The 24,229-nt window shown below is 27.9% G+C and overlaps 1 protein-coding gene across 1 annotated transcript; it reads right to left on the bottom strand.

The window, feature by feature from the left end:
• Positions 1 to 886: 886 nt before the first annotated feature.
• On the bottom strand, positions 887 to 20,279 carry LOC135925374 (sodium-dependent noradrenaline transporter-like). The gene is made up of 14 exons (XM_065460656.1): positions 20,195 to 20,279; positions 13,854 to 14,440; positions 13,466 to 13,597; positions 12,007 to 12,244; positions 8,743 to 8,881; positions 8,370 to 8,504; positions 7,292 to 7,395; positions 6,426 to 6,550; positions 4,067 to 4,179; positions 2,874 to 3,014; positions 2,163 to 2,262; positions 1,829 to 1,929; positions 1,438 to 1,608; positions 887 to 1,020 (listed from the first exon to the last, which is right to left on the bottom strand). The coding sequence occupies exons 2-14, from the start codon at positions 14,428 to 14,430 to the stop codon at positions 940 to 942; spliced, it is 2,157 nt and encodes a 718-aa protein (XP_065316728.1). The 5' UTR covers positions 14,431 to 14,440; positions 20,195 to 20,279; the 3' UTR covers positions 887 to 939.
• Positions 20,280 to 24,229: the final 3,950 nt, after the last annotated feature.

Here is a 24,229-nt window from a genome sequence, read left to right as displayed (position 1 = left end):
TTGTAAAATATATAAAATTAAATTTGTAATAAGTGAATGTATATTAGGGAAATATTTAGCATAATTTATGTAATATTTGAATTTTTTTTAAAATATACAATTCATTTTCAAAATGTATATAAAGGATACTAAGCACCCCCCCCCCCCCCACCAACAATTTTGCATAATTCAATTTTGGGGTATGAATTCTTCTAGTTACAGCTCTGATTAAACTTATTTAGAATGATTTACACCATACAAATTTAATATGTTAAATAATATACCCCTCTTATAAGGTCTTCTCAAATCAACTGATATTATAAAACATTTGTTTTTAAGAAACCCCCCGAAAGAAACATTTTGATAAATTATAAAATTTACGAGATCCGAATTCAAAAACCGCCTTCCCAATTAGCATGAATTCAAGCCGAATCATAGTGCGCACAAATTGAGCGTTTCAAAAGCTGTGTTGCAAGCACAAATAATGCATTTCAAATGGCCTCGTTCAAAATGGAAAAATTACCGTTTGGGTTAGCAACCATTTTAAAAAATGCAGATATGTTTGCTTTTTCGTTACTTTTTTTTTATTCTTCGCTTTGTAATATTATATAAAAATGTGATATAAATAACTTACTTATATATCCTAAAAAAAGAATATTTGGAAATTAAAGAAATAAAAAGGCAGACGATAATATAATTTTCAAAGACAAATCCTCTTTTTTTAGAACTTATTTAAAATTTTGAATCCACCATATTAGTAAAAAGGCAACTTTAATTTAAACAAGGGGCGTTATTTTTTATTAATTAAAAAATTACGGCAAAACGTAAAAGCTCAATTTGTGTGCACTATTATACAAAAATGAATATGAAATTATTATATGCTATATCATATTTCGCTTATTTCCCCGCAAATTCTCTTCTGAGAGTGAATGAGTGGTTAAACTGTATATCAACAATAAATTAATTTATTACTGAGGAGCCGAGTGTCCGATAATATGAATGCTTGCGAATAGTACTCGATTTTACACACAATTGTAATCGCTTTTTGAATATTAAAAATAAAATAAGATTTACTGAAAACGCTCTCAAATGAAAAACAGCTGTTTCTTTTTTTAGGCGACGTCCAAACTTGATTTATATCGATTTTAATTATGTTTTGAAAAAAAACTTCTTATCGATACTGAGGATTCATTCATTAAAATGCATTTCAAAAATGAATACTAATCAGCTGGTGTGTGATACCCCATTTTAAAAAATTTCCATAAAAATTTTAAATGTAAGTTGTTTAATATTGGAGAGCCAAAGTGACCAACTGATTTATATTGATACACATTTAGATGAATGAATGGGCTAGTCTAGTTATTATTATGTCATTGGTTAGTACAGTCGTATATCAAATTCGTTAGAAGTATTAATATAAAAAATGGCAGTATGGACTTAGAGTTAATATTAACTTACTTGGTATAAATTTTTGGCTTTAGTCCTGCGCAGGTACCATATGGCATAAAATGGGATTAGAAGTATTGAGGAGGCCACCATACTCCAACCAAAGCCGTTCGCCCATTTAGGATAAATGTAATTTCCGTACCTCAATGGTTCGTTCAGAAGAAATCCAGCTGTTATCATTGCCTAAAAAAAAAGTAAAAAAAGATTAGATTTCGACCATAAGCCAGTTTTGGGTCGATTTTTAAAAACTGCCCGATTAAGATTATAACCAAAATAATATTATGTAAGCATGGAGATTTCGCTCATAGCTGGCAGAGAGGTTCCAACATCAATTTACTAAATCTTGAGGCTTGCCATATTATTTTGGGCTAAAATCGGTCTTTTTAACAACACTAATATTTACCATGATTAAAGTGGGACTAATGTATTTCCAACACCATCGCCAGTATATGTTGGGTCTAAACCCGATCATTTCTTCGATATTACTAGAAAATCTGTCAACTCCTTTTATTTTATTTTTTGTAATATAAAAATGTGTAGAAAACGTGAAAAAAAAGCTGAAAATTGTTGGCGGATTACATTTTTTCCATGAGGATTGTAATGGTAATATAAAAAAAAAACTCACCCCCTTTCCCCGAAAAAAATATAGTTATATTTTATCTTTAAAGAATGATGAAGAAATTTTCAAAATTTTAACCATATATAGAGAGTTTTTTTTTTAAAAAGAAAAATGTAACCATATATCCAAGCTACTCCGACGGCTTCGAAGAACACGATGAACAAGAGTGCCGTTCCGGCAGCGTAAGTGTCTAGAAATGTTATCCAGTATATCCCGTCCTAACAACCCCATTTAAAAAAAAATGAAGATATAAATGAAATTTGTCACAAAAAAATTATATGAAATAACTTAGTGTTTGTCAATAATTTCGATTTAAGCTCTTTCTAGAAAAAAAACAAGCTAAATCAAGATTTTAGCCCGAAAAAAAATATATCCTAAACTTCGAGATTTGAATCAAAAGAAGGTCAAAACCTTTCTGGCATCTCTATATGCGAAATCTCGAATCTTTCGCTATAATCGTGATTTAGCTATTTATTATTTTTTTAAAAAAGAGCCTAATATTGAGTTTCGACAGTATCTAGATCCTGTATCTAGATATAAAAATGTGGTATCTGTATCTGTAACTAGATAGTTTTTTGATTAAAATATCTGTATCTAGATATTGTTTTAGACAATGTATCTGTATCTAGATCCATTTAAAAAGTATCTTTTAACAACTCTGCTAAATATATAGGCCTTTAGTAAAAGGCGGACAATATTAATCTCCTTACCCTGCATTCACAGAAAGCGTGAATTCGCGGCGAATTATACAAAAATTGAATGTAAAATTATTAAAAGTGATTTGAATATTTTAGTGTAAAAAAAAAGAAGACGTAAAGTGTAATGTTACTTTAGTAGTACATAAAAGAGCTACACAAAACGAGGTAAATATAACGATCCCTATCAGAACTTTTTTCGATATTCCAAAACTTTTCAGTGTTGGTCCTAGATCATCCAATAATCCCGTTATAACGGCTTCCATTCCTCCCAGCTATAAGATTTTTTTTTAAAAAAAAGAAGCTATAAGTGGTCATCCTAAGCTTTTTAGTTCTGTTAAAATATAGAGGAGTTTCGATTTTATTTTTAAACAGCTGATGTTTAAAAAAATAAAAATAATCTTCACTACCGCTTTAGCGTTTAAAAAAGCAATAACTTTCCATTATTCAGCGTCGAGGAAAGCTACCAAGTAGATCCGTGATCTCTGAGAGTAGTTTTTAAATTTAAAAAAATCTGATTTGACCGGAAGTGTATATTCTAGAATTCGTAAATTACCTATTCTAATAAATTTTAGACAGGACAATTTCCGCCTTAATATTTTGTATTTTTTTTAAAAATATATTTATGATAAATTCATATTCCATAATTAAAATAGTAGTTTTAATTTTTCATAGGAGTAGCCAGAATTTTGATTAGTGGTGGAGGAGGGGGAGAGGGGCACTATTAGGTAGGTTTTCCCCATAAATTTTACTGCAGGTCATTAGGACTACTTATTGTAGGCCTTTGACTGTAATAGATCTTTATAAAAATAATTTTGAATTTTCACATTTTTTTTTAAACTAAAAATTTTGAATTATATGGTCTTTATTTAAAAGTTATTAAATTTGGCTAATTTTTCTTTCAAATTCTTATTTATAAAAAGATATGTTTTTCATAGACTAATTCTTATTATATATTGTATACCATTTTTGGGGGGAGATTAAAGTCATGTAATGTATTATTTTTTTTCAAACATATAGCAACCTTTGAAAAAAAATACTAATCAATATAGTTCATACCAAAATTGTTCCTAAAATAACAGTATTGGCACTCTTTACCTGCTGAAACTATTTCTAGTCAAATCAGATGTTTTTAAATGTAAAAATCGCCTCCAGTAAATGATTTGAAATAAAGAGAGGCCAAATCTCAATACAACATAAAATGATTAAAAATTAATTTTTATTCATTTTGTTAAATTAATTTTCAACCTCAATTCCTAGTGGATAAAAATAAAATCAGCATTTTCCTTAAAATCATTTTAAAAAATATATTATAATGGAATCTCACCAAACTATCCAATCCCAACGTTAGTAATGTCAGGAAAAAGATTATGGAGAAGAATACGCTTCCTTTTAATATAGCTAAAGCTTCGGGGTAAACTATGAACACCAATCCAGGTCCTAAATTGTGGCGGAAGAAAAAGAGGGGAATTATATTTTTCGTTAAAATATATATATAAAATACGTTTTTTAAAATCAAATCATCTTTGTAAAATTTGTATATGTGCTCCTAATTTCCTTTGCAGTATTATACAAAAATTAGTTAAAATAATAACTAAAGGCTCATTTTAAATCATTTTTTAAGCGCGTTTTTTAAAAATTATAAATCCGATTTTACCGGTAATATATTCCAGCATAGTGTTGTTAAACGGCTCGATTTGAGCCGATTTTTAAAAACGTCTAACTCGATATTTTAACCAGAAAAATGTTGTCTAAGCCTCGAGACTTCGCTATGTATAAACCTTTGTTCTATCTATGACCAAAATCTTCAGTCCTGCATCAAATCGAGCCGTTTAACAACACTATTCCAGCATGTTTAGAATATCTATCTTATGAATTGTACATAATTTTATCGTTAACCTTTGATTCGTTTATAATTTATACAAAAAAAATCTATGGAAAATTAATATAAATTTTATTAAGTTCAAAGGTTCATGGAAAAATTATCTGAAATTCGTAGGATAGGTATTCCAAAGATGATAGGATATATTTCCGGTAATATATTTAAAAAAAACGCGCTCAAGAAATGATTTAAAGTTATAAAAATAGCAGATTAACATATACTTAAACTTATTCAAAATAAGAATGTATAAAACTTATTATAAAAATGGTTATATACAAAATAACAATAAGAATATTTAATAATTTATGAAAATAAAATAAAATGTTATCATTGTTTGGTTATTTGGTACAATATATTTTATTTGAATGGCGTTTAATTGGCTTCTTTGGATTTATGAATATTGTTAACAGGTTATTTTAGAAATATTAAATCATTTTTGGTACATTCTCTTTAAATGATGATAAATCTCGTTATATTTGTTATCTTTAATAATTTTGTATATTTGACATGAATAATGTTTTAAAAGAGATAAAATTTTATGCAAATGAATGAATACAACAAAAAATACCTACTTTATAGATGTCTTACGCAAATAGGTAAAAAATAAATAAAAATCTTCCCACTTTTCGAAATAGAGTTGCCAAATTTATCAAGGCATTTTCTAATAGTAGTTAATAGGAATTTGATTGGGACTCAAAATTTTGGTCAAATTAGCGAGTTGTCCAAATTATTGAGATCCCAAATTAGACAGGTTTGACTGTATTTGTAAACTTTTTTTGCAAATTATATTATCTTATTTTCCTGGAGCTTTTAAACTTTAATACCATAACTTAATATTATATTGAATATCTTTTATTTATCAAAATCAATCTCTGATTTCAGCTCTCGCTTGTTTTATATTTTAAATACATTAATTAATATTTTTAGAACCATCTTATGTATATCACTTGCCATCTGCCAAACATGGTTATAAACTTACTCCTAACCTATAACTTGTGCATCTCCCTTATCATTAAATTAACTCTTCCCTACCAGAAATGCATACCAATATGTCATCTACAAACTTCAAAGATGAGTAGGCTATTAAATCATTCATTATGCTTTGCAAGCTGTGATACACGTTAGGTGTCTATGATGATCACTCACATTCATGAGAAAACTAGCGTTTTCAGGTATATTGTCATTACGGAGGCTTCCCAATATTATTTTATGGGTATTGTTATGGCATTAGAATACATTTAATGAAGGATGGGAAGTTTTTTAAAAAAAAAATGTATCAAGTTATAAATAATAAATGCCTTCAAAAAGTAATTTTAAAATTACAAAATACTCAAAGTTTAGAAAAAAAAAGATACAATTGCTAAATAAATGGACTTTGTAACTTGAATCAGGTTAATTCTCAGAACCTACTCTTAATATAAATTTAATTCAGAATCCCTTTTAAAATACAGGAAATCAAAAATGGGAACTTTTTTTAAAACAATCTTAGGAAACCTAACCCAAGAACTCTTTTTGAAACCCAGAATTGAAACTCTTTAGTTCCTCTAGAATTATAACTAACACTAAATAATTTTTTAAAGACTCTTTGCTTTTGTTTTAAATATCCGATCCAATATATTATATGCTTCCGTTCGTTAGTGTCAAGTGTCCTATTTATATTTTCGTACAATATACCATTTTGACCCAGCCACGCTCATCTTAGTAAAGATCCATCTTTCAAAGGCTAAAGCAGCCCAAGTTTATTTTTATTATTCACAATTTTTTAAAAATTATTAAATAATATTGAAAATAAAAAAGTGATTACCATCTTTAGCCACTCGATCTATCTCCAAACCCCTCTGCATGGACATGTAACCTAAAAACGCGAAAACGACGAATCCCGCGAAAAAGCTGGTTAAACTATTGACAGCCGATGTCACTATGACATCCCTTATTAATTTTTATTTATAAAATTTTAATTATAATATTTTATATTGATCAATCACAAATTTTGTCATTTAGGAGCTTTTCATTGGCTCATTTTAAAAAACAAATCACAAGATGATATATAACATTTTTTTCCCCGGCCGTCACATAGTGTTTTTTCTTTATAGAACAAAGACTTTTCTTTTAGCATTTTAAAACGGATGCCATATGCTTGCAAGGGTATACCATTGTGACCAATGACATAAAATTATACCTAGACTGACGATGCATTCATAATAATGCATTTGAAAGAGTCGTTGAATGAAAATCAGCTGGACCCGCCATTTTGGTAATCTATACTGTAATTATCTCAAGTTTAAAACTACTATTAAATTGATAACTAGCTTCCTTATTATCTCAATGATCAGGCAATTCTTTAATAAAGTTTGCTTCAAGACAGGAATAAATTAGTCTCTCGTTTAAAATTTTTAATAATGATATGGGTAACAAAAATGGCATCCCCAGCTGTTTTTCATTGAAGTGCACTTTTAATGAGTGCATCGTCAGTCTAGGTATTATTATATGTCGTTGGATGTGACTAAACAAAAAATCGATATACTTTGATGGCCAAAAAAAATATTTTAATTAGAAATTATCTCATATATTATATAGTGTTATATTTTTTCGTCTCCTAAAATTATTCCCATTTTTAAATAATGGCGTTATTTGTTTAATGATACCCTCGTTGTATTTATATATTCTTACGTTTGTATATTATTGTGAAATTTGTTGTAACTCGCGTAAGCAATATGCACCCCAAAACCTGGGCCAGTGGAATAAAATATTTGCACCGCCGCCTCATACCACACCTATATTTAAAATAAAAAATTTTTTTTAACTTCCTCCAAAAGTAAAATTATTTGAGAAAAAGAAATAAGAGTAATTAATAATCTAGAAAATGATCTCATCATAATCATATTCATTATGTAGAATAAATTTTTTGGCCAGTAAAAAAATATCCATGACAATAGTAATACAGTGAAAGTTTTGCAATTGATTTTGGAGAAAATTAATCTGGATGGATGTTCTTTCTCGGGGCTTCCGTTTCAATCCGAACAGTGACATTTGGCTAGCTGCCGTGAAACTCGAATCAGAAACCGGCCATTTTTGAATAAGACCAAAATAAAAATTAATGTCTTGAAATAATTATGTTGACCCTATGGCAATGGCAAGATTTATGCGTAGATCAATACAACGGAATGAAGGAGGGGGGAGGTTAAATTTATAATTTTTAAAAAAATCTTATCGGGGAGAATCTTTTAAATGACTGTCAATATATAGAGGTATACGTCAACAAGGTAAGGGTAAGAGAGATAACAAACTAGGAGGAGTCGCACTTTGGAAAGAATTGAGGAGAATTCTAAGAGTCCAGAGACTCAAGATAGCAATAAGTCAATTCTTTAATAAAAGTAGGCAACCATAAATTTTTTAAGTCAGACTCAGGGGATTGAGAATAAATGAATATAAAGGATTCTATCTGGATATATGATTTGAAATGAGATATCAATATATCTAAATTTTTATGTGAAGTTACGTTTTTTTGAAAAGACGCAAAATGGGATTATAAAATATTTTAATAAATGTAATTGAGTTTAAAAGAGCTAAAAATAATATAATATCTAAAGGAGAATTAGAATTTTTTACTATATTTTAATAAGATCCAATAAACCCCGTAAATGTTGTGGAGATTTTATATTATTTGTTTAAAGAATATTTTCACTAAAATAATTTTAATCAAGCTTTTTTTTCAAACAAATTACCAAAAAATAATATTAAAACTAACTTGAGCAGATTTTAGTTTGTGCATTTGAGGAGTTAAATAATAAATTATGCCATTTAACGAACCCGGTAACAATAATGCCTGGATGAGTAGAATGGTTAATAAGATGTATGGTGCAATCGCCGTAAACCATACAACCTATAATAAAGATAATAAATAATATAATATATTCATCGTATCAGAGTTGTTAAAGGATCTAGATACAAGTATCTACTGTATCTAGATATAAAAATGTGGTATCTGTATCTGTATCTAGATATTATTTTAGACGATGTATCTGTATTTAGATCCATTAAAAAGTATCTTTTAACAACTCTGCATCGTATAAAAATAATACTAAAACTAAATCATCTATTTAAAATTTTGAAATGATTACTTTTCCCGAAGTCTTAACGCCTCTAAACAGAGATAAAAACACTATGAGGTAAACGAGTAGAGCGCATAAACATACGTCCCATTTAATGGGAGTAAAATGTTGGAAACCGGATCCATCCTGTATGCCTAACACTTTTCGTCTAACGATTTTAAGGGGAGGTAGGGGGGTGAAAATTAAAATATTAATAAAATTTTGGGAAAAATTAATGCGATTATTAAAATACCCTAATATCTTCACTTAAGGGATTCTTTTGCGATTAATGCTTTAATAGATAAACTCCCCGGCTTCTACTAATAGCGAACAGGATCGGTAAAGTAAAATTCTCAGGATAGGGGGGAAGGGGGGAGGGGTTAGGAACTGGGATTTAGATTATTGAACCTTTTTTCCATAGGGAGTTAATTTTGGTCTTTTAAAAAATACATATAATTTAAATATTACCTATTAACAGCTGATCTATCTCAATTATATATTACATTTATTTAGGTAAATATTTATCTTCCTATTTTTTCTTCTTCTCGCAAATACGTTTATTAAAAATTTTGTCAAAATTATAATTATGAATATTAAAAAATATAAATATGTAATTAATCTTCTAGTTCATAGTCAATGTCGTACTTTATGCAAATATCATTATATTTATTTGAAATATATTTCAATTTCTCAACTATATGTTAATAAATGGATATAATTATGCTATCGCCTGTCATTTCGTAACGCGACACTTTCCTCATGAAGACACTATATCACGAGGACATTTTCCTAACGCGACATTTTATTAGGCGAGATTTCGTCGCATTTTTCAAAATCGATTATTTTTGTTTCCTCAAATTTGTTTATCTAAGTGGGGTAAAAAAAAAATTATGTGAGTTAGGGTAAATGCCCGCAAAAAATTATATACAAAACCTGTGGTTGGCCAATCGTTTAAGAATAATTTTAAATCGTATTTAATAATTTAATAAATTATTAAATATTCCTTATATACTGACTGATCAAATTTACAAATTTTCTACTATAAAATAATTTCCAAAAAATTTGTTTAAATCGAAATTTTTAAAATCCCAGGCAATGGCTATAAAAATGACAATTTTTTTAAGAGTGGAATATCTTAAAAAGGATTGAATTCTTTAATACCTGCTTTCATAACAATTAATTGGTGTAGCTTCCACAATCCGTCCTAGGTTATTTGTTCAGTAACATTACATTATAAGGAAGGGTTACCCTTTTTTCAAGTTTAATATTTCTTCAATGACATACAATAATAACTAGACTGACGATGCATTCGTTAAAAGTGTACATCAATGAAAACCGCTGGGGACGCCATTTTGATTACCCATATTATTATTCTGACGCAAACTTTATTATTGCCTGATCATTAATATAATAAGGAAGCAAGTTATCTATTTAATAGCAGTTTTTAGTATGAGAATTATTACTATATGGGTTACCAAAATGACGGGTCCAGCTGATTTGCATTCAAAGACTCTTTCAAGTGCATTATTATGAATGCATCGTCAATCCAGGTATTATTATATGTTATTGTATTTCTTATAAGAATTTCTACGTCCTCGAATATATATTTTATCAAAAGTGGAAAGCAGGAACCATTCATTCATCTTTAATATTGTCTTCAAGTTATCAAGCGTAATGACAACTAGAGGTTAGCGCGGGCCGCAAAATTACCCCCAGACACGAGGGGTTATGGCGTGAGTGAGAATATATTTTGAATTATTCCCCGTTACTTGGCGTGACGGGCATTCCCAAATGTTTTGTCGGGCAAGATTGATAACGAACATAAATTTTCCGCTAATCACGGAAATTTTTATTTTTTAAATAAATTTACAATTTTATAATTATAATAATATATATTTTTTAATTTAATTTAAACAAAGGAAAACTTCCGCATTTTATAAACAACATTTTTCTTTGTTTTCGTCCTCATAAAATTGCTAAATGAAAACTAATAAATCTCTCAACTCTCGTACAGTAGTAATGGAAATTTGGTAATAAATAAATTTAGTTTAAATATGTTTTATTTTCGTTTATCTTTACTAAATTATTTTATCAATATTGAAAATAGGCTCAGATAATGAGAAAATAAATGAAGTTTATATATGGAAAAAATAATTAGTAAAAATATTGTCAACCGTCTGAAGGTGATACAATAATAATCAAAAACCCTCCAAAAAAATACAGGAAAGCATTTCTTTTAAAGGAAAGATTTATTATGCAACCACTACACAAGGTAGGGCTTAATTTATGATCTGAATATCAAAAGTCTTATTAAATTTTCAATTGACGATGAAAAGGAAATTTGTTTTATTGCCACCGTGAGCGGGCGGGCCGTGAATAAAAAATTTGGATCGCGTCCACCTCTGATGATAACATCTTCGTCTGTAACGTATAAGAGTCAATAAAATAAGTAAATGTAAGTCATTAATAGATATATTTTCTATGAGGCCCAAATCGATAATCCTCCAATTAACACTTTGTTTTAGGTTAAAATAAACACCCAAGAATACTCCCGATGCAATTTGAAAAAATGTAAGAATATTTGAATCTAGATATTCCTTTTCAAGCAGTTCATCGGTGCTTAACATAATTATTATATTATATAATTTCAGCGCTGACCGATATTTTTAAAAAACATTTTCTAGATTATGTCTAGGTATGTTCAAAAAATAAAATAAAATAAAATACGGCTCGGCCTGTGTACCCAGGCCGGGCCTGCAGTTCTCTTGATTTTTTACCCTTTAAACTATTATTTTCTAATTTAAATAATCGACTTTGAAAATATGACTAAATGTCGCGCGGTAGAGTATCGCGTGATAAAGTATCGCGTTACGGGGTGACTCCAAATCATGCTATATCTATCTTGTATCAATTATTGATAATTTTGGGGTTCTTAGTGCGTTTTATAAGCTAGGAGTCAAAAATAATCATCAAGAAGGGGGCTTGTAGATTCTTTCAGGGGTATAAGTGGAAAAATTTCTAAGGGGGGGGGAGGTAGTGAGTGGTAAAATCGTCAGGTGTTTGGGTGCGGAAGGGAAGGGGGAGTTAGAAGTCCCCGGATAAAATGGTATTCTATATTTTACCAATTGATGTCCTCCAAGCTATTTAATATTTTTTTTGATACTATTTTAACATAGTAAGTTAAGCCGAGATGCCAAAGGCAATTATTTTTTTATGGAATCTTACAATTTCAATTAGGTAATAAATGCTATATTAAAGTTAGTTTTATTAACATCTGATATTTTTTTTTGTAACTCAAAATATTCTTCGCTAGCAGTCTTAAGACCGTGGATAGGTGCTATATGAGACGGTTTCAGGGACATGTTACGCGTTCTATGTTCTACGCATGCCGGAGTATTCCAAGAGTTATCGCACGTGATCCAGGGTAACTTCGATTTGAAAGAGGCGAACAAATAGTAAAACGCGTAGCCGCATATTACGGGGTAATAAAACGAAACGTAAAAGGTCATCAGTATGGCGGCGTATCCCGTTCCTTTACATGGTCAATTTAAATTTTATTTAAATTTGCAATTTTTTTTTATATTTTGAATATATTTATAATGATGATAAACTCCTTGTTATGTATATTTATAAATAATATTTAAAAGTATAAATTTATTTCAAACAATTAAATTATTTACGTAATTATATATTATATCATATATTTTTAAATATAAGAACATAAAATTAAAATATGTAAAAAAGGATTTTTTTAAAAAAAAAGTTAGGTTACAATCAGCTGGAGCCGCCATTTTGATAACCCTTATAGTAATTATTCTTAAATTGAATAACTTGCTTCCTTATTATCTCAATGATCAGGCGATTCTTTAATAAAGTTTGGGTCAGACATAGGAATCAATTGTCCTCTCGTTTAAAATTTTTTAATAATGATACGGGTAACCATGGCGTCCCCAGCTGTTTTTCATTTGATGTACACTTTTAATATGAATACATCCTCAATCTAGGATATTATTATATGACATTGCTATAATCTTAATTTAAATATAACAGTGTTTTGCAGATCTAATTTAAAACATTTCCATATATTTTTTTAAAATTTATTTGAAAATAAAATTATTTAACTTGTAAAAAAAATTGATAAGAATATATAAATAAATATGTTATTCTAGCAATTTTTTTTGCAAGTCAAATAATTTTATTTTCAAATAAATTTTTAAAAAAATATGGAAATATTTTAAATTAAATCTGCACAACACTGTTAGATGAAAATGTCAAAAACATCGTTGAATTTTATTTTTCGCTTTCTCTTTCATCGGAAAAAATTATTGTTTTTTTGATGATGGAGTTTTTTTTTGTTTTTTGTATAAAGGATGAAAAATATTGTGTTATTTTAAAAATAATTTTAAAAAATAGAAGGATAATTACTTATTTTAAATTCAATTTTTTTATTTTTATTTTTTTTCCAATTATTATATTAGCTTTTTTGAGCTTTATAAAAATTTCGAAATATGTATCTTTGATGTATTTCAAATCTATTTATCTTTCAAGGGATATATTTTTTTAAGAGATAGGAAGTAGTATAAATATTATGTTTAGCGGATACTTTGGCATGGGCCCTTAAATAAGACTATATCAAAAATTTTTCGTCTAACACTAAATTTAACTATACAGTAATCTATTTTTTCAAATCTGACTCAAAGTATAAATTTAATCGACGAAAACTTGGTTAGAATATATATATGGATAAATTAACCTTTTAAGAAAGGGACCATTTTCCATATTCCAACAGCTCCGGCCCTGTTGTATTGTCCTAGGGCTAACTCCATATATAATAGTGGGACACCTCCAAATATTAACATGATAGTGTACGGTATTAAGAACGCCCCTAATTATTTTTTAAAAAGAATAAATCTTTATGGGTGGTAACTATTGTGGCACCCTTTATTTGCCCCCATTATATAATTCGTAACCCCACGGTAACTTCTCCGTAACCTCTCACTTCCGGTTCGTATTCCATTTTGTTCGGTTAGCCCACTTTTAGCGACTCATTTCCTGTGATAGTAAATTACTATCAACAAAATATTTTTCATTTACAGAGGGATGGCTAAAAAAAAATTGACATAGTAATAAGATAATCTGACCTCCTCCATTTTTGTAACAGAGGTAGGGAAATCTCCAAATGTTGGAGAGATCGACGGCGAATCCTATAATTGACAGCAAGAAATCCGCTTTGCTACTCCATTCCTCTCTTTCTTCCTGCTGTTCTTCATCTTCGAAGCCGAACTTTTGTAAAGTATTCGCATTGCATAAGCTTTTGTATCTACGGTCAGGTAGTAGAATCAACTTATTTTGATGGTTTCTCCTGCCACTACCAAAGTTTTCCAGGGTATCCATCGAACATTTATCCCCGAGAGATTTCGCTCGCTTATTTTTTATAACGAACACGTGGTCGAAATTTTTATCGGAGATATCTGGGTACGGTTGTATCCTTTTGTGTTGTAAATCAGAACCCTTCAAATCATTTGGACTCTGGTTATTTGGGTGATGATTTCCCGCGGCATCCTTTGCCCCGCCATTGATGATCGTTTTATCCCAGGGGGAATCATCGATGCTATTATTGAGAGGTTGGGATTCTTGAATAGCGTGGTTTATCCCGTAACGTTTGTATAAATCGATCTTCCTCTCTGATTTGACTCCCGGGTTGATTTGATCATTCATTCAGAATCAACTGCAGTTTTATAAAAATATGAAGGGAAGAAAGAAAAAAAAAATTAAATTGTCATCTTAGCAAAACCAAACTATGAAATGAACGAATAAATTATTTAAATTGTAAAAATTATATTATTCCAGAATATTTTCTATATTAGTGCTGTTAAAAGACTCGAATTTTAAAAAACGGCCAATCCAATATTTAAGCTAAAAAAAGAAAAATTAGGCAAGCTTTGAGATTTCGTTAATAGATGTCTTAGCCTTAAATTTCCAGGCTTGCATAATATTTTTTGGCTAAAATATCGGGTTAGCCCCTTTTTTAAAAAATCGAGCCGTTTAACAACACTATTCTTTTATTAAGATTCCCTTTTCTCCCAAACTGCGCAAAACAAGAGAGAACGTAGTAGAAGTCATTCAATATTTTACCTTGTATCCATCTCATTCTTCCCTAAATAAATAAAATTACACCACTAACGAATAAATTTTTTGAATTTTTCTGGTGTAACTAAAAGCCCGTTTTTGGAAAAAGTAACTAGTTACAGTTACTAATTATATTTATTAAAAAAAGATAAGTTACTAGCTATATTATTTTAAAAATAATCAGTTAGAGTTAAATAACTAATTACTAGTTTGCATTTAGTTCACGTTTAACTATTCACATTGGAAATTTATCAAATAAAAATAATATACGAGATATATATCAGAGATCTGCAATTGCAGGTTGTCTACGACAAAGACCAGCCCGGGTATCGTCTCCCGGATTGGGCAAAATGTAATTTTGGTTTAGGTCTAGTATTTTAAAAAAATCGAACAGGGCAGGGCAACCTTATTTAAAAAAATTGAAACTGTGCAATGCCCAGGCCATTGTCGCTTGCAAATCTTTGATATCAATTAATATTTTTTAAGTAACAAGCTACTTTCCTAAGTTACATTCCAAAAAATGTAACTAGATACAGTTGGTTAGTAACTGGTTACTTTAATAACACTTAATTTTGCTTAATGAAACTGTGATGATTATAATATTATTGATATAAAATTAAATATTTATTTTACACTCGATCCTCTAGAAAAATTTATATCCTTTTGCGTCAGAATTATTGTCAACTTCTTTTTATTTAAATTATTAAGCTATAAAAATTAAAATTGTTTTTTATTTTGAAAAAATTTTAATATTTTTTTTAAAGATTCAATTTTCAAAAAAAAAAAAATTATGTTTTTGAAAGAAAAGTATAAAGAAAAATTTTTTTGCATTTATTATTATATTATATTTTTTAATTTTTTTCCTTTTAAATTTTTCTTCTTCTTTATATCTTTATCCACCTTATATGTAATTATTATAATTATATAATAAACATAATATATGTATTTTAAAATAAATTATCATTTTTCCAACAAAAATTTAAATTTTTTTACACTTTTATTTTAAGTTTTGGTTTACGGCATATTTAAAAAATTGTTAAAGGGTTATTGAATATATTTAAATTATTTTATAATATTCAAAATTATAAATGTAATAATATTTAAGGTGACAAAAAAAAATATCATTTACAAAATATGGTGTGTGATAAATAAAAAAATTGTCGGGGTGATTTCCCCTAAATTGAGTGTAGTTGTTGCGTCTTGAATGCTTGTTGAGGAAAGCGAACAACCTTTACGCCGATTGATAATATAGAAGGTAATCTTTGAAGTCGGTGACGTTAGTTTGAGTTCCAATGTTGAGAATCAGATTAGTATGACCAAATATGTGTTGGCGTAGCCAAGGGGATGGGAGGGGAAGGGATTGCCTCCCTTTGGAACTCATGACAAATATCTATAAGAAAGAATTTCTTTCTTTCTTTCTTTCTTTCTTTCTTTCTTTCTTTCTTTCTTTCTTCCTTTCTTCCTTTCTTCCTTTCTTTCTAAAAGGGGCCAATCTTTACAATTGTGAGTGCAATTGTTGCCCTTCTTCATATAATCAAGTTCAATAGAATATAATTGTTTAGTTTAAAATTTAAAAAAAATATATAAATAAAATATTTAAATTCTATGTTAATAATCTTTTTTTAAAGACGTTTTCAAGATTGCATATGAGAAAAATTCACATTTTCATACTCTATTCTTTGTAAAAAAAAAAGTAAAAATAAATAGTTATTTAGGCCGGGTCTTATATTTGTTTCTATTTCGTAATTAAATTAAGTTAAAGTAAACTTGAAACACCATTAAAATTTTTTTAAAAATATTAATTTTGAAATAAGGTGATGACATCCTTAAAATACGATTAAAGGTGTTTCAGCGTTGATTTATTACATATATAAATTTGTCTTAACATTTTATTATGGCTTATCTTTTAGGCAAGCAATTTCGTAAGCATTTTTAGTAAGTAAAAATGTAAATATATTTTTTAATTTTAAACCTGTCCCATTCTGCCCCGCCCCCCAGTATTTTTTGGGGGTTACGCCATTAGAATATTTATGACTTAATAAATATAATTTATCATGATGTATAGGTGTTCAGCTTTGATTCATTATGTATAAAAATTTGTCTTAACATTTTATTATGGCTCATTTTTTTAGCAAGTAATTTAGTAAGCATTTTTAGTAAGTAAGTTTGTCCCATTCTGCCCCGTCTCGAGTAATTTTTTTTGGGGGGGGGGGGGTCGTTACGCCATTAGAATATATGTATAATTTATTGATCTGATAAAATAAAATGGTGGGGGGGGGGGTATATGTGTATGGCGACCCTGTTTCATATTAACATGAGAGAGGGCTTTACAAGCGCGTTACATTCTTAATGGCGTTACCATAAAAAAAGTAACGACATCAAAATGCACCATTACACTTGATTTGGGTTACTTCTATAAGTACTAATTTTAAACCTGTTTTGAGTGAACTGTAAATTTAGTTTTGAAAATTATTTAAGAGAAGCCGAAACTATTGATATCATAAGTTATGTTAATACGTAATCACTCTCGTGAAAACCAATTGCTCTTGCTACACCGTTTTTATCAATTGTTGCTATACCAGTGACACCTTGCCCTATAGGCGATCGGCGAGAAATAGCCTTTAAAAATACCTCTCCCCCGATTTCAGTAATGCCTCCACATTTTAAAACTCACTTATTACCTATTTGATAGCACCCCCCCCCCCCTTTCTCCACACCTCAATAAGCCAATTTCATAAAAACATATCACTTATTGTTCTAAAGTATTATTATTTTAAATGCACTCGAAATAATATTTTAAAAAATTCTCTTTTCCAATTATAATAATGTTGAATTCTTCAAATCGACCCAAAAAATGTCAATTTTTCAATCCGACTTCCTAGAATATCTTTTTATTTGAAATTTTAAATGATTATATTTGAACTTCCGCGATATATCTCATATTAAAAACCTCTACTAAAAACATCCCATATGCAAATTTTTTTTTAAATTTTCTTAAACACTTTCCTTATTCGAATTAATTCGCGCACATCCGAAATTTATTCTTTTCATTTAATAAATTATGAAGATCTGAGCCATAAAACGGTATATTTTTAAACCGGACCAATCTGACCCAGTTCATTCTGGACTGAAAGTAAAAAAAGAAAGAAGTATATCGTGTCCTAGCAATTTATCGTTTAACTAGTCGAAAACTGGCATAATGAAATTTAAACATTTATTTGCTTCTCATTCCCCTTTTATAAACCATTATTTAGAAATCCGCCGGAAGGACAAATAATCGAAAAAATCTTTAAACCCAAGCCTGTAAATGGATACTCTGCAAGTCTTCTCTTATCCATTATTATTATTATGATGTTTATTAATTTGATAAAATTTCCACATATATATAATATGGTTACCTCATGGTTTTATAAAATGTTTCAACAATGATTATCTATTCTTACTTATATAGAAATCTAAATATTTTCAAATGTTTATATTAAATAACATAATATATAATTATATATATATATATATATATCAAAATTTTGGGATGAACATCATATTGAAAGTGAACTTATTTTATTTATTTTTTCAATATGAAATGAGAAAACTATTTTTGATTTGAAAATATATATTAATAAGCCAAAAGGATAATCTAATATTCCTTATGTAAGAATTGATAAAGAATTGAACAAAATTGGATTATTTAAATTTTGTATATGAATAATGATTTGAGATAAACGAATATTATATAATAAAATAAATTTGCATATAGATATATTTTACTAATATATATATATTACTCGTTATGAAATCTTAATAGAGATATTGCCAAAAAAGTAAATTTTTATATGTCATTTAAACTCATTTTATAAACAAGTCAATCACCATGCTCAACATTAAACCTTAATATTTTTCATTCGTTCTTGAGTGAGATATAATGTTCAAGGATTATTTCAATTAAGCTCTTATACAATGGTAACATAATGTTGCTTAGTATTATTAACAAGCCCGATTTTAAAAAAAACGGTCCTATTAAGATAATAACCAAAATAACATTATGCAAGCCTAAAGATTTTTCTCATAGCTGGCAGAAATGCTTTGTACATCTATTTGTCGAACCTCGATGATTACATAATATTATTTCAGCTAAAATCTTAACCAGGCTTTTTAACAAACACTAATACTATTCAAATGTTTAGAGGGGCAAAATAGTCAAAAAAAAAGGAAAAATTAATTATAATTGAGAAAAAAGAGGTATAAATGAAAGTTAAAGGAAAGGATACAATTGAGAAAACTAATAAAATAAAATTAAAATTATATTAAAAACAATGACATATGATAAAACCTAGACTGACGATGCATTCATAAAGCGTCTTTGGAAGCAAATCAGCTGGACCCCATAATATAGTAATTATTCTCATGTTAAAAACTACTATTAAATTGATAACTTGCTTCCTTATTATCTCGATGATCAGGCAATTCTTTAATAAAGTTTGCGTCAGACATTGGAATAAATTGGCCTCTAGTTTAAATATTTTTAATAATGATGGGTTACCAAAATAACGTCCCCAGCTGTTTTTCATTGATGTAAACTTTTTAATGAATGCAATGGTCAGTCTAGGTATTATTATATGTCATTGATTAAACTCATTCATTTGATTAGGTTCTAACAAAGTGCCGTATGAAATAGCGAAATGTATCTTTTAAGAAGATTTAAAAAAAAATCACTTTTAGATAAGAGTAAGATACCTAAAAATAGGATTTCTAATTATAATATTATTCTTTCTTATTTTTTGGAAATAAATTGTAGAAAATTATTTTTTAGGGTTGTATTCAACATCTCTTTATTATCTTCTCCAAGCGTTTATATGTTATAAAAATGAAGGAATAGGGAACTTTATCTTCTGGGGAAGGGGGGGGGGGGTGTATTCTTCCACCAAATCATAAGTAAATAATCTAATTCTAATACTAAGACCCGCGACTTTGAATTAAAAGATTCCCCCCCCCCATATCTGATTTTGTTTTTGGTTTTTCAAATACTCGGGTTTTTTTTTTTAAAAAAAATCGACATTTTGTCGAATATTTTTACGGCTGTTTTTTTTAAAAATTATTTCAAAATAGAAAAAAATATGAACAGCAAATTGAAATGCTAAATAAATCTAATCGTTATTTCTTTTTTCAACTAATTAATTAATATTTTTTCGAAATGCTTGATCCGACCCAGATTCTAAGATAAATCCTAATTTGAAACTAATTTTCAAACCTGGCCTGACCCGGATAGTTCCGGTTTTACTTTGCCGATAGCTTCGCCGGGTTTTAATTTATTTATATATACTTTTTTCTACAAAATAGGATAAAATTAATTTACCTTTTCCTTATTATTATAACTTAAAGTTATGTATGCAACAAGATTTTTCCAGATGATATTTCCAATAAAAGAATGATTTTCCCACAAAAAATAAAAATAGTTTTTCGCATATAAAAACCTTAAGATAAATTCGATCTTTCAAAGATTAATGTTCCAATAAATATTAAACAAAATAAAAATTAAGATAATATATATATAATTCTTGGAGGCGCGAAAATATTAATTTTTTTGATTTTATTATATATTTTTTTTAAAAATCTTACAAAAAAAAATTTATTTTTTTGAAATTCATCTTTTTTTTGTTTATTCAAAGGTATATTATCATATGTTGTCATAAATATACTTATATAAATGCAAAGGAAGCGCGCGACATTTAAAAAAAATAATTTAATATTTAAAATTAAATAGATTTTATTTTACTCAATTAGGTTAAACTTTTATTATTAATATAAAAAAAGAGAAATTAAATATATTTTATATTTTATTTATTATTATTACATTTATGCATTTATAAAAGCCTATAAAGGTTTTATGTGACAAGAATTAGTGTTTATTTTTGGTTTTTGGTGGAATAAGCTTAGAGTTTATAAACTTATTACTAAATAAAATTTCGCCTTCTATTTGTTAATATATAGGGAGAAATATATATAAAAAAATTTTTTTAACCAGTACAACACTATAAAAAATAAAATAAAAAATATCTTATAATATTTCCTGTTTAGGTTTATAAGAATAAGAAATATATAGGTATATATTAAATATTATATTAAATATTTATGCATAAAGTTTTAATTATTATATACTTTTTATTGTTTATAATATATAATAAATCGTAACTTTTATTAATAATTTTTTTTTAAGAGGAAAAAAAATCAATTAACTCTCGAGGTAAATAGACTCCTCATGAGAGCAGATGGGTAACCGACACTCCTATAGAGCCCTAGCTGGAAAAGAGAAAATTTTTTACTCATGCAGGTGCCATTATAGGCAGCAACCATAAGAAATCGTTTTTGATTTTAAAAAATTTTTGCTATATATATATTATATATATAATTAAGACACTTACATTAGTCGGTATTAGAGCATTCTTGTCTAATCAAAAATACCTTCTCAAGTATGCATCATCTCATTTTACCAATTTAATTTTTGAGGCCTTTTAAGTCTTTTTAACCTTTAACAGGTCAATGGCAAGTCTCTGATAAGTTAGATACCTCGCTTCAAGATTATTACATGTATCAAACGCATATATGGCTACATAAAGGTCTGCAAAATAATTTTTTCGCAGTCTAAGCCCAAACCGAGACCGAATTTAATTTAAAAAAAATTCCGAACCCGACCCGAGTCCGAGTACACATTTTTTTAGTCCAACCCGATCCGAGCACGAAATTTTACAATTTGAGGTTGAATATTATAATAACCTTAAAAAAAAATTATGTATAAATATACTAACCTCTTGTTATAGAATTATAAACATATATATTTGCGAAAATTGCCACTTAAATAATTAATTTTTTCATTTTTTATCATATATAAATGAAACCTTTTCCCGGGCCTCAGATTTGCCATTGGCATTTTCTCTTACTTTCATTGCTCTTAATCTTTTCGCCAATTTTTTTTTTAATTTGGCATTCACTGAAATAATTTTTAATAAGAAAATTAAGGCTATTTATCTAAATAGATGTTAGTAAAATATATTTTATTTAACTTGATAGAATATAATGAAAGTAAAGTATGTAATAATATCGTTAATGCAATGCAATGTACTATAATATAATCACATAAAATAGTTTGATATATGGTTGTTTGTAAATTATAAAATACTGAAATAAAAAATGATATGGCTTTATAATTGACATTATTAATTATGATAATTATTTAGGATATATATATTATTACTTTTCGGGTCGGGGGTTGAGTTTCGGGTGGGACAGATCTTACAACCCCACCTTAGCCGACCCGAAAAATATCTTTTATAATGTGGGCTCGGGTTGGGTTACAGAAAACCCGTGCAGTTCTCTTTGGCTATATAACACCATTGTTATCTTATAAAAATTGCTTAATTTAAGCATGCAAACTACAAATTCCCTTCGCATCTTTGCTGGTATGTCAAACGATTCTCCTAGTAATCATGAATTCCATGCGGACACAGCTAGATCCCGTTTCTTTAAACTGCCCAAAAAAGTCTTCATAGTTATTGCAGACTTTTACAATAGCACCAACTGAATTCCCAATTCGGGATATATTCGGGAGATATTTTATCTCCAGAACCTTTCGATTTTTTTGTTGGATTGCCTATTATAAAGTATATAAATCCTGTCAATAAATGCCTAAAGATTAACGCCCTTAAACACTTTTCATAGATTCTAACCTCTAATTCTAGAACGGGGCTTTATGACTTAGGAATATCAGTGAAGAATTAATTTCAATTATTTATTTTTTGCAAAATATATTTATACTCGGAAACTTAACGAAAAAACGAGTAAGTGAGATTTCGGCTAAATTTCGTTTAAAATAAATTAAGATAGGATATAATAAGAGGAAATTAAACATATTATACATAAATAACCTAGGTTGCTTTATTTAGCAAATAATTTAGATTTTTATTTTTCGATTATGACTATTTAAACCATAAATGAAAATAAAATATGCTTATAATAATCAAATGAAAACTTAGAAAGTGAAACATTTAATAATATAATATATTAAAATATCTAGTATATAAAAAAAGTGAATACAATTCTGTTTATAGTGAATGGTGGTATACATTTTTATTTTATCCTAGATATTGGGTTCCAATAATATATATTAAAACCTGCTATATCTTTTAAAAAGAGATCTCTATGGAGATGAAGATAGTCAGAATGTGAGGATTACAGGGTTTGAATAAATCTCTATATTATTTTGATTTTTAAAATTCAATTTTCTATTTTATGCCTTAAATTATAGGAGGACCTTTTAACACGTCATAATATAAATGTGCTATAATTTAAATAATTTAATATATATTAAATTTAAACTTTGTTAAATAGCTATTTTTCATGCTTCGTATAGTTTTTTGGTTCTATTTTAAATTAAATCATTTAAATCTAATTTAAATCAGAAAAAAAGTATAATATAAAAGATAATTATTTCTTTTTTTTATGGTCAGTTGAATAATCTATTAAAAGATATTTTAAACGAGTTATTTTATATTATTTTTAAAATTTTTAAATATAATTATTATAATTTGCGCTGAAGTTACTTAACATTAATCTTGTCGTTTTATTTTTTGAAAATCAAATTAAGAATAAATAATTTTGTTTTATACTTTCAAAATTTAATATTGAAAAAAAGTTGTTGTTCGAAAAAAAAAATCCAAACATGGAACCGGACCTATAACTTTAACAAATTTAGGAAGAGAAAACTGAACCTAGACTTGGACCGAACAAATATAGCGACCGAAACCTCAATCTAGAACCTCGATTTTTGGCTCGTTCATCTTTTAGCATTATATTCTCGAAACGATAATAATGCATGAACCTTCTAGCATATTCTTAGCCTAAGATATTAGGCTTTGAGATAAATAATTTTCCTTGTATTCAGCCGATTATACTATATCAGAATCCATTTTTTTTTAAAAAAATCTCAGGAAACCGATAACAAATTCATTTATTTTTTAAATGTTATTTACAAAGAAAAAAACATTTTTATAAAGAAAAAAATCTCCCTTAGCAAAACCCTGGCTACTCCAATGGGTATTGCGATGTATAGCTTACGAAAGTTATAAAATTAATATTTCCAAACAAAAGATTGATAAATACTGGAAAGTAAATAACTTGTCCTGATTGTGTTTTATATTTCAGTTTGTCAGGAATAATCTAATGCTTCAAAGTTGAAATGACTCGACCAATATTTAAGACTTTTCAAAGTTTTTATTATATTTGAATAAGTAATAAATGATGGTTATTTTAATTTTTTTTAGAAGCGGCAAATACTTTACAAAAGGGCATGTTATGTTACTAATTATTTTTTAATCAAATAGTTCAAATAAAAACT

Source organism: Gordionus sp. m RMFG-2023, chromosome 2, assembly GCF_954871325.1.
Source record: "Gordionus sp. m RMFG-2023 chromosome 2, tfGorSpeb1-WG-v2, whole genome shotgun sequence".
NCBI classification, from domain to species: domain Eukaryota; kingdom Metazoa; phylum Nematomorpha; class Gordioida; order Chordodea; family Parachordodidae; genus Gordionus; species Gordionus sp. m RMFG-2023.
Note: the sequence above shows the minus strand (reverse complement) of the source record. Positions and strands in the feature narration are given on the sequence as shown.